The following is a 17,359-nucleotide window of genomic DNA, read 5'->3' as shown; positions in this document are numbered from 1 at the left end:
GTTTAGTCAGTAGTTTAGTCAGTACTAGCTCAATTATTTGGCATTAAAATTATATTTAAGTGAATGCAATCATGAGAAAAAATGAGCTGTATTTAATAGCAGTGCAACACCTTTAAATCACTATTGCACAATGAAGCAAATAATAATAGCCGATGTCCTTTTGTATCCCATTGAGGCTTGGTGCGCTTGGTTGTTTAAGGGTTGTAAAGTAACAAGACATTACATTCTTACATTGAGCAACATTGTGTTACTAGAATAACTAATAATATTAATTTATGTTTAACCTTTTGTTTTGGATTTTTATTCTCTCATTTTCCCACATTGTAATAACAGCCCATTATAGCTTGTCCTCTCCACATAACAACTACCTGAAGCACCTGAAGCTAAAAAATCTTTTGTGTATATAGTGTGTCAAAGAAGAAGATTAAAGCACTTGTAGGAGAGTGCTAATTCCCATAGAATTGCCTCTATGCAGAAAAAAGTTAGATAGACCAGATAGGTTCTCTTGGACTCCTGTGATTCAAACCTATGATCTCACATGATTTTGCCCTTTACTAGGTTTTTTCTTTCAGTGTTTTTCTTTTTTCCTCTAGGTATATTAGGGGTGCTATCTTATGAGTTTTTTAATCTACTGGTAGATTTCCTATTAGTGGTAAACATGAAACTAAAATTATGTGAAATTTCAAAGAGACATAAATGAAACCACACCTAACTATGAACATGCTCTGAAAAATAGGCCATGTTCTGGGCTGGTATGATCCATTGGGGACATTAACCCTCCTCTCATACTAATGTATTGCAGAGTAAGAAATTAATAGCTTCTCTTCTCTGTGACAAAACTCTTTAAAAGATCACAAGCAAAATATTGTGATCTGAGCACTGATTTCTCAATCTTAAATTAAAACTGTAAGTTGCACTGGATGAGAAAATGCTGTAAATGTAAAATGTAATCAGCGCTTAGGGCACTGGTTCTTTTTTAGGGTTCAGGCAATTATATATATATATATATTTTTTTAACAAAATTTTCTGCCCAGTAATGGCTTCTAATTCTGGATACAGACAATGTAACATAGATGCCCACTTAGCTTCTATCTAGTTATAGAGTGAGTATCACTCTCAGCTTCTAGAGGTGTGCAGCAGAAAGTTACCACAGTTCAGAAGATTAGAACCCTTTAGATACATTAGATACATACAATTTTAACCAATCTTGGGAAACCTTTATTCTATGCTCTTTGTACAGTAAGTGTAAATCTCTTGTGAAAATTCAGGATAAGATCCTGATTGTCAAGAGCACCAAATTTCTACTTCACCCGGTCACTCAACACCAGCTTCATCACCAAGAAAGCCCTCTCCGCTCATCCTGACTACATTCTACAGAGGGATCATTGAGAACATCCTGAGCAGCGGCATCACTGTCTGGTTTAGGAAATGCACCATCTTGGATCGCAAGACTCTGCAGCGGATAGTGAGGACAACCAAGAAGATCATTGGAGTCTCTCTTCCCTCTATCATGGACATTTACACCACACGCTGCATCTGCAAAGCCAAAAGCATTGTGGATGACCCCACACACCCCTCACACACAATCTTCACCACCTGCCGTCTTCACCCTCCTGCCTAGCACTCATGACCAGACTGTGTAGCAGTTTCGTTCTAAAAGTCCTGCACTGTCATTCTGTCTTGTCCTGCACTGTTTGCACCAGGTCACATAGATGCACTTTATGTGGCTAGGACTACTTACTAAGTCTTTAGCTCTGTCTTTGTGTTATGTAGCACCAGTCTGTGTACTGCAACAGCTACTGTACTGTATATACTGTATGGTTGAATGCCAATAAAAGCTACTTGACTTGACTTGAAGTCTTTCTTTCTTTCTTTCTTTCTTTCTTTCTTTCTTTCTTTCTTTCTTTTTTTCTTTCTTTCTTTCATTAATTTGTTTTGAACAACTAACACTTAGTCTAACACTACAACGTGAACAGCTGATATTACATGAATTGTGAAATGCTTTCTTGGATCTAACAATAGCACAACAACAAAGCGTCACATCATTAAATGTTGTTGATGCGCGTAGGGAAGAAAGGCGAGACACTGCGGAGAGAGAGAGAGAGAGAGAGAGAGAGAGAGAGAGAGAGAGAGAGAGAGAGAGAGAGAGAGAGACCTCTTCCCTCTTCGATTAATCGCTGCATTTCCATCCACTGTCACGGAGCTTTAACGTAGATCCTGGACTTCAGCTTTGTTTTGTTTGCGCGCTTCTCATCATGCCGATCACAAGCTCTGCCGAAAGTCGTGCACTGAGCGCCGCTGTCTGGGTGGGTTTCATGTGCGGAATCATCCTGACCCAAGGTAATTTTCACTATAAGCTCATATCGCAAATTGCTGTGCTTTCTGCTCGAGCTCTTGGCTTTAATTGTGCGAATGCATCTGCATGCGTGTTACTGCCGCATTCACTTCGGAAACTTTCGCTTGGCCGATTTACTCTGCGTCGAATGATTCTGCGACAGAAAGCTTTAGTTTATGAGCTTCTCCGTGGAAGTGACAGATATAGACGTCACGGGCTATGCGGAAAGATCTGATTGCGAATCGGAGGTCAGAGTCCCACATGCAGCTCATTTTAAACACCTACAGTAAGCTCTGGTTGTTGACATGATGCTGTTGTGTACTTCAGGGACAATAAGGGGTCATTGCATACATACAAATGAGGGCTTGTTTTGCTTCGCTGTGTCACTGACATCAGTAAAAGGGAAGCACTACGAGGTCCGCTCTTTGTGAATGGCTGCATAAAGCTGCAAGAGTATTAAAATGACCCTTAATTATATGCCACCTGCCCCTCTGTGAGCCAACGGTAGGTTTCATTCAGGCTGATGGTGGTTTGTCTGATGAAACATTGTGGTGGAACCAGCGGGAGATTTTCGGTGAACGTGGATCCTGATCAGCCCACTTATGTACCTACAGTAAACATCAAAACACAATGAACACACACACACACACACACACACACACACACACACACACACACACACACACACACACACACACACAATATATATATATATGTGTATATACACATATATATATATATTGTGTGTGCGCGGTTTCGTTCAATGTCATTGTACAGTATACAAAAAATTAAAATAAAGAAAGATATACACATTTACATATACATATATTGTTAAATGCTGGAATAGCCTCGTTCACTTTACCATTAATTCTGGCCCTGTACCTTACGTCCACATAACATGCTACATTAAACCCATGGTCAGTGAAACTGGCACTGAGTGATTGGTAAAAGAATTGAAAACCACCTTATATTGACACAATCATAGAATTGTGATTTCTCTTTTATTTATCATGTTTGATGGCATTTGCACACTTGCTTTATTGTATTCTTGAAAAGTGAAATTGACTTATGTACCAAGTAGCCCTGCTTGATTCATTTGCTGAACAAATCTGAAACAATTTTTTTGAGAGTAAGTACCAGCATATCAGGGCAGTTGTGCAAATGTAAGCTGAATTCAATATTTCTACTGAGCTGTCACAGTGCTTTCATCAGCAGGCCCTGGTTTTAGTGGCAGCCTGTCTATTCTGAATTCTGCAACTCACTAGGCTAGATTTTGTCCTTCTACTCTCATCACATCACTCCTGAACAGCTTCCTGAGCTCTCCTATGTTTTTCATGTGGTATATCACAGGAGAGAGAGAGAGAGAGAGAGAGAGAGAGAGAGAGAGAGAGAGAGAGAGAGAGAGAGAGAGATAATTTTGTATTTAAAATATGAAATTAAATGAAAAATATATTGTGGTGATGAGAAATTTTGAATGAAATATGTTTTATGTTTTTTATGGTCGAAACATTTCATTATTGGATTTATTCATATTTCATACCTAAGATGAAAATAAACGACAGCTGGTTTAAATCATTGAGCTTTTATTTTTCATTGCATTATATTTTTCATACTAAGTGGCATAGTTTGAGTCTCCAGCTTTTAAATATTCAAGCTTGTTCAAAATATAAATAAACTCAAACCAAACCTAAATGGTTGTTTGTTTCTTTCACTTCCTACACATGGTTACTCTTAGATAACGGAGCAGTTCTCAGATGTTGTAGCTTCTTTGAAATTATTGTCTCTTGGGGTTCATTCAAAGACATACTGTATAGCCATCTTGGGGTTTAATGAAAGAAAAAAGCACTCTAAAATCCAAAACTGATACTCCATCCATACCATCAAACTCTCAATTCCTGGGAATGTGCTATAGTCAAAACTGTTGAATAGCTGTTATATCACTATCCTCTTTAATAGTAACTACTCTACACCTGCAGATTTCTACAGTGATCCTATGAGCCAGTAATTTAGCAGCAGCAATATAACTTTATACTTTACTCTTCAACAATGATAAGCACTCTAAAACCTGTCAGTACGGTGTTACACTAACAACCACAAAGACCAAAGACCATAGTGGACTTCCAGAAATCTAACAACAACAGACTACCCCCTGTCTACATCAACAGGATTGAAGTAAAGCATGTCTGCAGCTTTAAGTTCCTGGTTTTTCATATCTCTGTGGATCTGTCTTGGCATGTGAATACTTCAACTCTGGTTTGAATGGCACAACCTCATCTACTTCTTGAGAAAAGAGTTCATCTATCCCCCATTGACAGCATCCTGACAAACTCCATTCCAGTGTAGTATGGCATAGTGTGTGAAATCACTGCAAAGGGTGGTGAAAACCACCCAACTTCCTGTCATTGAGTCTCTTCACCACATCTTGTCTGAATAGACCACAAAAATCATCATAGAATCATCCCTCTCAATTCACAAACTGTTCAAGTGTTCATGAAGAGACACAAGACCATCTGCACCACAAGCAGCAGGTTCATGGCCAGTTTTTCCCTACATCCATGAACCTACTGAACTCTAAGCTACATTAATGTATCACGAATACTTCACTGCCTGTAATCACCTTGTACTGTAGTTCTGCACCACACTGTACAATCTGTTAAGTCTTCTCTACATAAATATAATTGTATAAAACTGTAAATTCATAGCTAGTTTATTATTTCATATGTATGCTATGTGTATATCAAATCAAAATCAAATCAAATTTTATTTGTCACATACACATACATACAGAGTACGACAAGCAGTGAAATGCTTTTTGCAACTGTCTGGTATTCAAACATAAAGAATGCAATTTGGGATAAAAAATATAACCAAAAGGAGGTAGATAAATAAAAAAAAAAGATAAACTATATAAAAAGAAACTATATAAAATAATAAAATATGAAAATATAAGTGAGAAGTAATGTATATACATATACATAAATGCATATGGTTTTTAATTATTGTCCTTAAATTGTCCATGTGCAGTATGGTGTGTATAAAGTGTTTGTTTGTTTTGGGAGTTTTTTTGGAGTTTGCGGATTATGTGATGTTGTGTAAGTGATGATTGCTGCAAAAAATTTCAGTCATATCATATCATATCATATCATATCATATCATATCATAAAGTGGTACTGTGTTGTGCAAGTACAGAGCTAAAGTGACAGTCCAGAGATAAAGGTCAGTGCAAAAAAAGGTGTGCAGAAAAACAGGGAAGGGGAGAGGTCCAGTACTAGATCCAGATCTAGATCCAGATTCTGGGTATGTCTTGGTTTAAACTCCGAATGGCCTGCGGGAAGAAGCTTCTCTTCATTCTCTCTGTGTTTGCTTTCAAGGAGCGGAAGCGTTTCCCTGAACGCAACAAAGAAATGAGTCCATTGTTGTAATGGCTGAGATCCTTTACAATCTTCCTGGCTCTGGTCCGGCACCACGTGCTGTAGATTTCCTGCAGGTCAGGGAGCTCTGTGTGGATGGAACATTCAGCTGACCGCACTACCCTCTGGAGGGTTCGCCTGTTCTGCATGGTGCTGTTTCTGAACCAGGAAGTGATGCTACCCATCAGGACGCTCTCAGTGGTGCAGGTGTAGAAAGTCTTTAGCACCTGAGAGGGTAGTTTGAAGTCCCTTAAGCGTCTCAGATGGTACAGACGCTGCTGGGCCTTCTTCACCAGGGTGTTGATGTGACGGGACCAAGACAGGTCCTGTGTGATGTGAACACCCAGGTACCAGAAACTGTCCACTCTCTCCACTGGAGTCCTCTTGATGTTTAGCATTGGTATGACTGGCTGCTCCTGCTTTGTGCTGATGTCCACTATCAACTGCTTAGTCTTGCTGACTTCCAGGAGAAGATTGTTCTCCTGGCACCATCTCTCCAGGTTTTTAGGCTCCTGTAGGTAGGCTGTCTCGTCGTTGTTGAGATCAGACCCACCACAACAGTATCGTCAGCAAACTTGATGATAGTGGTGGAGTTGGAAGTGGCCACACAGTCATATGTGTACAGTGAGTTCAGCAGGGGGCTCAGAGCACAACCCTGGGGAGCTCCAGTGCTGAGAGTGAGGGTGGATGAGGTGTGTTTGCCCACCCGTATGGCTTGTGGTCTGTCTATCAGTAAGTTGGAGATCCATTGACACAGCGGCAGGCTGAGTCCCAGGACCTCCAACTTAGAGGTGAGCGTGGAGGGAATTATGGTGTTAATCGCTGAACTGTAGTCCACAAACAGAATTTTGTCATAATTCCCTTTTCTGCAGTCCAGGTGGCTCATTGTAGTGTGGAGAAGATGAGCGATGGCGTCCTCAGTAGAGTGGTACTGGCGGTACGCTAACTGTAGTGGATCAAGTGTGTCCGGTAGTGATGCAGTGATGAAGTCTCTGTCTTTCGAAGCACTTCATCACTACTGAGGTCAGGGCTACAGGGCGGCACACTGTATATACACTGTGTAACACGATGAACATATATTGCACAGAAATATATATTTATATTTTTATACATCTTGTGCTGTATATACAACTAGCACATATTCCTATACACATAGTACCTGCCATACCTTATTGATCTGTGGTACATAAATATACATATTTTTCTGCACTTGTTCATTTGCTCAATTTCTACTATTTGCAATTCTGGTAAATGCTAAACAGAATTTCCTTGCTATGTACTATGTAATGTCAATAAAGTATCTATCTGGGCTATGGCTATGGGCTATGAGCTTCTCCACCCTTCTTCCAGACTCTAGAACCTTGGTTTCCAAATTAAATATAAAACCTGATCTCATCTGAAAAGAGGACTTTGGACCACTGGTTAACAGTGCAGTTATTCTTCTCCTTAGCCCAGCTAAGACGCCTCTGATGTTGTCTGTGGTTCAGGAGTGGCTTAAAAAGAGGAATACGACAACTGAAGCCAAATTTCTTGACACGTCTGTGTGTGGAGGCTCATTATGCATTGACCCCAGCCTCCTTCCTTGTGAACTTCACCCACATTCTTGAATCGATTTTGCTTGACAAGGCTGCAGTTCTCTCGGTTGGTTGTGCATATTTTTCTTCCATGCTTTTTTCTTCCACTCAACTTACTGTTAACAAGCTTGGATACAGCACTTTGTGAACAGCCAGCTTTTTTGGCAATGAATGTTTGCGGCTTACCCTTCTTGTGAAGGGTGTCAATGATTTTCTTCTGGACAACTCTCAGATCAGCAGTCTTCCGCATGACTGTGTAGCCTAGTGAACCATATTGAGAGACCATTTTGATTGCTCAGCAAAACTTTGCAGGTGTTAGGTTGATTAGCTGATAGACATGTCACCATATTCTAATTTTTGAGATAGTGAATTGGTGGGTTTTTGTTAAATTTGAGCCAAAATCATCACAGTTAAAAGTACAAAAGACTAAAACTACTGGTTTATATAATATATGAGTTTCACTATTTGAGTTGAATTACTGAAATAAATAAACTTTTCCAGAACATTCTAATTTATTAAGATTCTTTTAGATAAATTAACAGGAATAGCGCTGAAAGTGAAAAGCGAGCGTCTGCAATCTCCTTCCCCACAGAAAAAGAACTACAAATAGATTGTATACAATATATAAGTAACAAAATGAATCACACAACATAAAGGCTAAACTTTTGTATAGCACATCTTATTCTAATAATGGGGAAAGTAAGGTTTAAAAGACAAGGTTTATTAAGCCAGAAAAAAGATACATTAATTTTACTGTAGAAAGCTGTGTTTTACTGTAAAAAAAATTTTTTTATCATTTCTATTCAGTCACAATATTTGGCAATATAATTGTGCCAGGAGGCACTGTTTAATCCAGTATGAAATTTATATTTCAGAATGTTAATCACACCATCTGAGATCATTTCATAGTTACCTACTCAATGCTCACAATAAAGATCATCTAATTGTACTGTGGCTTTTTGAAGTAATTGTTTATTAAATCCATAGACAATGCAATCAAAGCATTTTAATACATTATTAAATATGTTGACAATAAAAACTTCTTAAATATACTCCAGTAAAATTACTTCCAGCTTAGCGATGTTGGAAACAATCCGATGTCATTTAGCACCAACTCAGAATATACTAGTTCAGCATGCTTTGTCCAGTGTTGAATGTATTGCGTAATTTGAACCTTTTTATGATTTCTTTTTGTAGGTTTGTAATAACAGCAGGATTATTGTTAGTTGGTCTACATATAAGCCACAGAAGGAGTCTCAAAAAACCGCTTAATTGTATCGTAACCATCCGCATGCCACAGATAGTTTGGTCCCATTGTCGAACAAATCAAGGACATGTCCTCTGTGCTGTCCCTTATGGTTTAAGTTCTTGCAGCAACCGCATAATGTCATCACATTTAACACACATTAACACATGCTAACCACATTGTCCAGTAACTGAACAACTCTACTGGTCTACGCAGCTCTGCTCTTATAGCATTCCTTACATCGTTTAATATTCAAAACATACCTTCATTCTTCAGGTGTGTTTTTAGAGATGGCAAACTAATCTTTATGCAATGATATGCTATCAGCATGTTTAAAATCATGGCATATGAATGTACTTCCTTTTTTTGCTTGTTACTGTATTTTCTTAGATTTAACAGGAAACACAAAACTCCACACATGCACAAGAAATAATTTTATGCACAATTTTCTACTGCCTGTAAAGTCCGAGTGACAGATGTGACGTCCAATCAGCTGTAAGACTTCCATTTGCAACCTATACCTATCTTTTCCGGTTTGTCTGAAATGTTGTTATGGGTTTTTTTAAATGTCATTTTGTTTTCAATTTTTTTTTTTAATTTTTAATTTTTATTTTGCTTTGCACTTCTCAGCCACTGTACTTTAGCCTTCTTGACAGCAACAACTTTTCCATGATCATAGTCACAGTAATCATACTTTTCCTGATGTTTGATGTGAACTTTAATAAAATATAAATTTAATATAAAGATTTTGCTATATATGATAGTCTACACTGTGTCTACACCATGTGCCTATATTGGCAAGCTGTATTTTTTAGGATAAAACATCTACAGTACTCTCGGTCAATCCAAAATGTTAATAAACCTCAAACCTCAATGTTTAAGGAAGTAAAACGGAGATATTGGCTTTCTTAGGAGAATATCTATGTGTTCACAATTACAGGGCTACTATTATTATGCAGAATTATTATGTAACTACATAAAAAACTTTTTTTTTTTAACTTTTTGATTTTTTTTACCATGTCAATTGTTTATTTTCATCTGTTAAAGTGAGAGTAATAACAAATAGCTCAAAATTTATAAATAAACATTTCTGCCATTTAAAAAAAAAAACTAATCAGTGACCATTATTGCCACCCTTTTCAATAACCGTCATAAATCTTCCATTTATGGAATCTTTCATGGAGCAGTTTCTTTATCTGCTGAAGACCTTTTGTGCAGCAGCAACTACAGCCTCCCAGACATTGTACAGAGAGGTTTACTGTTTTCCTTCATTATAACTCTACTGTTTAAGAAGGACCCACAAGTTCTCAATATGGTTTAGGTCAAGTGACGAAGGGGTTCTTTTCATTATTCTTTAGCCTTTATTGGCTAGACACACAGTGGTGTACTTCAAATACATGCAATGGCACATTGCCCTGCATAAAAGTTATGGTCTACTTAAAAGATGCAGACTTTTTCCTTTACCACTGCTTGAAGAAGTCTTCTAAAAACTGGCAGTAGGTTTGGGAGTTGATTTTGAGTCCATCCTTAACCCACAAAAGGTCCAACTAGTTCATCTTCAATAATACCTGCCCATACCAGTACCTCACCTCCACCTTGCTGGCATCTGAGTCGAAGTGCAGCTCTGTGTGCATTACTGATCCAGCCACAGGCCCATCTGGATGTCAAGAGTCACTCTCACCCCGTCAGTCCATAAATCCCAATCATACCTTTGAAAAAAATATCTTCAGAAATTTCTTGCCCAGTCATCAACTTATGTCTTGTTCAGTAATGGTCAGGTTTCAGCCTTCCTTGTACAACCTGAGCACTGTTCAGTTCTGGAATATGACAGCACTGGAGGATAATGAGTTCCTGGTACTGGTAGAAGCTGCCTAATAATTATTCACAGCTTGATATGTGGTGTTAATCTCCTTAGGCAACCCCCTCCCTCATTACACAAATTCACAACATTTGATATGCTTGAATCCAATAGGCATTCAAGTTTATACATCTTGGAGTTGGAAAATATGCATAAAAACTATGATATGGTCAAAATACTCACCTAATACTTATGCAATACAGTGCATACAGTGTAAATGTATCAGTGCATAAATGCATGAAGTGGACAGTGATTCCATAGCAATACATCATTTTTCAACAGTTCATATGGTTAAGAAGCTGTACTCTGTCTAAATCATAATATGTTAGAGACTGCAGAGCTCAAGGCAGCTTAATACCCTACCACCACTTTATATACTGTAAAGAGACAGGCTCTCTGAATATCAGTCTCTAAGTTTAAGGCTTATGTTAGTGTATCTGTTAGGATTTAACCGGGGGATAGGAGGCAAATGTGACACAGAAGCCACTTGGAGTCAGGTGAAGGGTGATTTATTAGTGCCCACACTCAGTAAGACCATAGCATTTACTTGGTACACCACCTACAAACACCAACTGTTACAATAACCCACCCAGACTGACTGTGTGGGAGCCATTTTATTCTCTTAGTCCCACCCCTGGATATAACCATTCTAAAATTGGTAGGGGGTTCTCTCCTCTAACTATAGGAACATGGGCAACAATCATTGGCCAACAACATCTACATTAATGAAAATAAATAAACACAAACATACAATTCAACACATGTCCAACCCCCATTAAGACTTTCACCACCAAAACAAGAAATTTTTATACACAGTGCCTTAGAACTCATCTTACACTGACATTTCCTCCCCCTTCTGGTGACACCCCCTGTGGTGTCCTAGACAAAAAATCAGCAGTACAATTTTCAGGGCCAGACCTATAAGACACCGTAAATTGAAAGGGTTGCACAAATAAAACATTTTGCATGATCCGTTTGCATAGATCATGACGACTGAAGAAAAAAAAAGTGTTTTAATGCACATTATATTATCCAAAAAAATGAATAATATGCTGCTGTATAAAAATACAAATTCAGAGCATACAGTGTAGCACAGTCACTGACCCATAGCCAGCTAGCTATCAGCTAATACTGATTGTTTAGCCAGTCTAAACTATATTTTCCAGTTTATGGTTTAACATGTTTACTTTAGTGCTAGTTTGTGTGTTAGCCTGTTTACTATGACGCTAACATTTTATCCTGTTTACTATATTGCTAATTCATGTTTTATCCTGTTTATAGAATGATTGTTTCTGTGTTTAACCCGGTTTTCTATAAAGCTAGATTACATATCCTGTTTTCTACAATGCTAGCTTCAATATTAGTGTGTTTTCTATAAAACTAGCTTGTTAGCCTTTTTTTCTATAAAGGTAGCTTGCATATTAGCCTGTTTTCTATAAAGGTAGCTTGCATATTAGCCTGTTTTCTATAAAGGTAGCTTGCATATTAGCCTGTTTTCTATAAAGGTAGCTTGTTAGCCTTTTGTCTTGAAAGCTAGCTTGCATATTAGCTGTTTTCTATGAAATTTCACCCACTTAAAGAACAGATCCTTTAGGCGGACATACAACATCTGTGACTCGTCAGCAGGTGTGTTCAGTGTTCGAAATCTCAGTCTGTAGGTTTCTGTGTTGATTTCGTATTTCTTGAGGATGTCTTCTTTAACTTTCTCATAGTCAGAGATATAGGCAGGTGACATGGCCACAAATGCACTTCTTGCCTTGCCAGTGAGCAGGGGAACCAGATAAATAGCCCAGTCTTCCTTTGGCCATTTGTACACTTCTGCCAGTCTCTCAAAAGTAGTAAGAAAATGTTCTATATCATCAAAGTTTTGCAACTTAGGCAGTTGAGGTAGGTGATCAAAACCTCGAGCCACTGTCCGTTCAGAAGAGAGAGCATTTTGTCGGGCATGCTCCAGATCCATCTGCATCTGAGTGACTTGATGGGTGAGGACCTTGTAGTGCTGTTCCAGTCGGGCTGATTCTCTCTCTTGCCTCTCCTGCCTGTCCTTCTGATATTGTAGGAATGACTGGAACATTCCTGCCAGAGCTGCAATAGCTGATTCACCTGTGGTGTTAAGAGTGTCCACAGGCTGTACTGGATCTCCACATGTGGCACCTTGCTCTTCCTCCACATCAACTTCAGCTGCTAGCTGATCTCTCCTCTTCGGCGGCATGATTGCTATTTCTATGTCACACTAGAGTCCCAATTCTGACACCAACTGTTAGGATTTAACCGGGGGATAGGATTCAAATGTGACACAGAAGCCGCTTGGAGTCAGGTGAAGGGTGATTTATTAGTGCCCACACTCAGTAAGACCATAGCATTTACTTGGTACATCACCTACAAACACCAACTGTTACAATAACCCACACTGACTGACTGTGTGGGAGCCATTTTATTCTCTTAGTCCCGCCCCTGGATCTAACCATTCTAAAATTGGTAGGGGGTTCTCTCCTCTAACTATAGGAACATGGGCAACAATCATTGGCCAACACCATCTACATTAATGAAAATAAATAAACACAAACATACAATTCAACACATGTCCAACCCCCATTAAGACTTTCACCACCAAAACAATAAATTTTTATACACAGTGCCTTAGAACTCATCTTACACTGTGACAGTATCTATCTAGTGTATTATGCTAGTGTATCTCTATCCACCTGTCTTTCTCTGTCTCGCTCTCTAGTGTATCTCTATCCACCTGTGTTTCTCTCTTTGTCTGGCATCCTGGGAAACTGTTTTTATTTGTATTTTTCAATGAATATTGTTGAAAAATCAGCGATGCACTGAGGCCGCGAAACTTGAACCGCAAAGTGGCGAGGGATTACTGTACCACAAATAGGCTGTCAGCTGCATTAAAGAGCACATACAGTATATATACTCAACATGAGAAAATAACACATACAGTACTGGCTTCAATGAACTGATACAGAGGCACTAGCATTAATGCCAGTTATACAGATATCAAAGTTTTCACTAGTGGTATAGGCTAACTAATCGCAGCAGTAAAACTGTGCTGATACACAAGTACACAAGCTCCTTCACATCAACAAGGTATCAATCCATAAAGGGATGTGTACATATCCCAATTCAAAATACTGTGGAATGCTTTTCAGCAGGAACGAATGAGAATATATAATCCAGAGATAATAGGTGGCATTTACATACAGTCATAGGGGGGGGGTGGGGGGTGGGGGGGGTGGAGAAGACCTGAATAACAAGCCAGCTTTCCAACTTTCCAATAAACATTCAGAAACATTCAGGTGGGGAAAAATAGACAGCATTCCTATTTTTACAAGTAGTATAACACCTTAGATGAGTTAATCCTCAAGAAGGATGACTACCTCAATAAAAGAAGAACCTTTAGAGGTTTTTGGAGCACCTAGGTGTGTGTCTAAATTATGGAAAGAAGAAAGGACATCAGACATTACCTCAGAAAAGCAACTGTTGCTGCAGATCAATCAAGCCTTCAAGACAATTGCACAGGAGTGGGAAGATAAAAATGTCATGGCCAAGTCCAGACTTAAACCCTCCTGTCTTGCTGTGGTGGGATCTTAAAAGGGCTATTGCTTAATAAGTGCAATTGAACATTAATTGAAGCAATTTTGTAATGAATTGCAGGCCAAAGTTTCTCCAAACTGATTGATAAGATGGTAAACTTATCCTCTCATTGACTGCATATTGAAATGTTTTTTTTTTTTCTATAACTGTAGATATGTCACAGAGATGGTGTAATGACAAATGCATTTAGGTTAGAGAGTAGATCAGCCAAAAATGAGCACAATATGTCAGGTGCTTGACACCTTTATTACAACAGAACTTTTAAATGTTTAATTAATCTGAATGAAACTTGGAGGCTTGGAGGCTGACAGCTTCTAAACCACCCCAGTACATTTGTTTTAATCTTATTGATGTGACTGCTCTTTGCACCTAAGCCTAAGTGCTTCAAGCTGACTGATCATGTATCATGTCTGTATGTACTATGATTTATCCATAGACTAGTGCATTTGTATTTTAAAATAGTGCTGCATATATTTTATAAATTAGTATGTTGATTACATCACTCATATTAGGCTATTATTATATAAATTAAACAAATTACTTCTGTCATTTATTCTTGTTAAATCTACAAATTGATTTAGATAGATAGATAGATAGATAGATAGATAGATAGATAGATAGATAGATAGATAGATAGATAGATAGATAGATAGATAGATAGATAGATAGATCGGACTTCTGATTGCACCTCACCTGCTTTAAAACACACACACACACACACACACACACACACACACACACACACACACACACACACACACACACACACACACACACACACACACACACACACACACACACACACTTTATAAAACACTTATACTGTAGATTCTAACCCTTGTCTGCTCTTGGATCATTTTCATTTGCATCCTCCTGATTGTTGTGTTTCTCACAGATGGAATGGTATCCCAGTTAAGGTGTATTCTCAACACTTAAAAAACAACAACACTCTTTTAAACAGTTTTCCTTATGTGGGTATGTCTGTTTTTTCAGTGGTTCTATGATCATGTTTTGAGAGTGTGTTTAAATAAATCTAGGGCCTTGCATGTATGTTTTGAACGGTACTAGGAATTCTGAAAACAAAGAGGAAACTCCTGTGAATACAATGAAAACATGCACACAGTAAACCAAGCTCAGGCTCAAACCCAGGAGCTGTAGAGCAGCAATACTAAACACCATGCCAGCATGCCACCCATTTTGTTTGTTCCTATTTACTATGGATAAAATAGTAAATAGTTGTTCTGATAGTAATTGAGTGAAGTTGCATGTTATAGTAAGCTTCCATGTCTTTGCCTGCTGTTAAAAAAATATAATGCTGCCCTTTAATCTGGAAAAAATACCATTTCTCCTGCATCTTTGTTAAAATGGAGTCCAAGGAGGCAGAAAATAGAGCTCTGACTGGGCCACTACAAAATATTGATACTCTCCCTCCATCTTTGGTTTTTAAATGTCACATATCCTTTTGTCTTGTCCACCAAAATCAGCTTGAATGAATTTGCTAGCTGTAAAGTTTAAAAAAGTGCAAGGGCCTGTTCTTAGAGATAAGCAAGAGGACTCTACATCAGACATTAAAGATACATTTGTGTGGCAGCGGATTGATGTCATCTGACAAGAAACTAGAATAGGAATTGCTTGTAGTGGAGGTCTCGGTATACTTACTAGGCTTCTCCATTATCCAGCATTTAAAGATATATACTAATGGCTAAACCACTGAATTTCAAACCTTCTTTTATCAGGATAGGGTACAGAAACCTCAAGGGGAGATCAGGATCTGCATTATCTACTGTATGCTCATTTAATGACATCTGTTCACAGAACAGAACAGGGTCTCAGGAATCTGAAGCTTATTATTTCAGTTTTCTCTATTTATTGTTGAATCCATTCCTGAACAAATCCAAAAAAATCTTTCATAGTCTTTATTTATTAATAGAATGGAAAATGTTCTAAGCATGCTAATGATTCTTGTTCTTGAATACAAACACTTAGGGAAGATTATGCCATGGATTCCTGCAGTGCTGAAGATGTTTAACATAGCCAGGCATCAGTGACAAATTCTAGCTACAGTAAAATCTCTAGACTATATAATTTGAGTTCGAAATCATATAGTATTATGATCTGTATAACAAATTTGGCTTTAAGGGACAGTAATATAGCCAGAATACTGGTTTCAAAACAACATAAATAGAGACTGAAAAATAGGAAAAAACATGAAAAGAAATACAAGTTTCACAATTCGACATACTGTAGATATTGAGTAGGCTTAATATCAATCCAAAATGTATACTAGTTCATATAGTGTGACCAATGTCACAGATGTGGAAATGATTATCATAACACAGACATACATTAACAAAGCCATGAATTAAGTGTGAAAAGAAAATAATATGGTGTGCATATGCAGGAGACACAAAGAGTTACTGTACTCTGTGCCCACAGGATTATGCACACCAAGCATATCACATAGGAAAACTACTATTTTATAATTTGTTTCAAGTGTCTTAGCTGACTTGCTTGATCTAAAGTGTTGCACAGTATTAGTAGAAGATGACATGGAAAGTGAAACTAATTTTTAAGCCAACTTTCATCCTCCAAACATTTCATATTCTGCTTCAAACTTAACTATTGTGTGAGCTAAATCTTCAAGCAGCTGACAACTTTGTTCTGTTTATATAACAGAATTTCATTTGAAATTAATTGAGAAACAGTCACATTAATGGAAGGAGTAAGGATATAAAGTGCTCAGTGTATGCCATGCACACAAAGTTGTAACGAATGGAAAAAGCTCTAAACAAGTTTCATACCTGATACCTGTCACTTAATCACACAAAAACAGCATTCAGAGGAGGAGACAGACTTCTGATTAAATCGGAAAATGATAAAGACGTTAATGTACATTGTCACAATTCAGCTCTACATCAAAATCAAAAAGTCATCAAAAGGCAATAATGGCAAGGAAAATCTCTCAAGACAACTTGATTTAAAAGGGAACCCATCCTCTCATCCTCTGTGAGTTATTACTCATTCACAGCTGTATACTATACTTGCAATTCTGCATGTGTTGACAGGAGCTTCAGCAGGAACCCTGGGGTCATTTTTGATTTATAAGAATGTTAATGCTACCTTTGAACTGAAGCTGCAACTTGTAATTCCCTGCATACAACTTAATGTTCCTGATGGAGAGCAGTGGTTTTCACCTTGCAGCACTCCCACGGATACCATTTTGTCCAGTATCTTTTTAATGGTTTCAAGAAATGCAGTCATGAATGCTGGACTTGTGAAACCTCTAGTTTCTTAGTTGCTCGTCTGGGTTCTTTTATGGCTTCCTAATCG

The 17,359-nt window shown here is 38.0% G+C and overlaps 1 protein-coding gene across 1 annotated transcript in view; it reads left to right on the top strand.

Moving 5' to 3' along the window:
- The first annotated feature begins 2,111 nt into the window (after positions 1 to 2,111).
- LOC113638436 (seizure 6-like protein) overlaps positions 2,112 to 17,359 on the top strand; it is a 47,169-nt gene continuing 31,921 nt past the window's right edge. Inside the window, exon 1 of the mRNA XM_027139628.2 lies at positions 2,112 to 2,340. Within this exon, the coding sequence (XP_026995429.2) occupies positions 2,256 to 2,340 (85 nt within the window). The 5' untranslated portion in view covers positions 2,112 to 2,255. The remainder of the gene's footprint in view (positions 2,341 to 17,359) is intronic.

Source organism: Tachysurus fulvidraco, chromosome 20 (genome assembly GCF_022655615.1).
Source record: "Tachysurus fulvidraco isolate hzauxx_2018 chromosome 20, HZAU_PFXX_2.0, whole genome shotgun sequence".
Lineage (NCBI taxonomy): Eukaryota > Metazoa > Chordata > Actinopteri > Siluriformes > Bagridae > Tachysurus > Tachysurus fulvidraco.
This window is presented reverse-complemented; position numbering and strand designations above follow the sequence as displayed.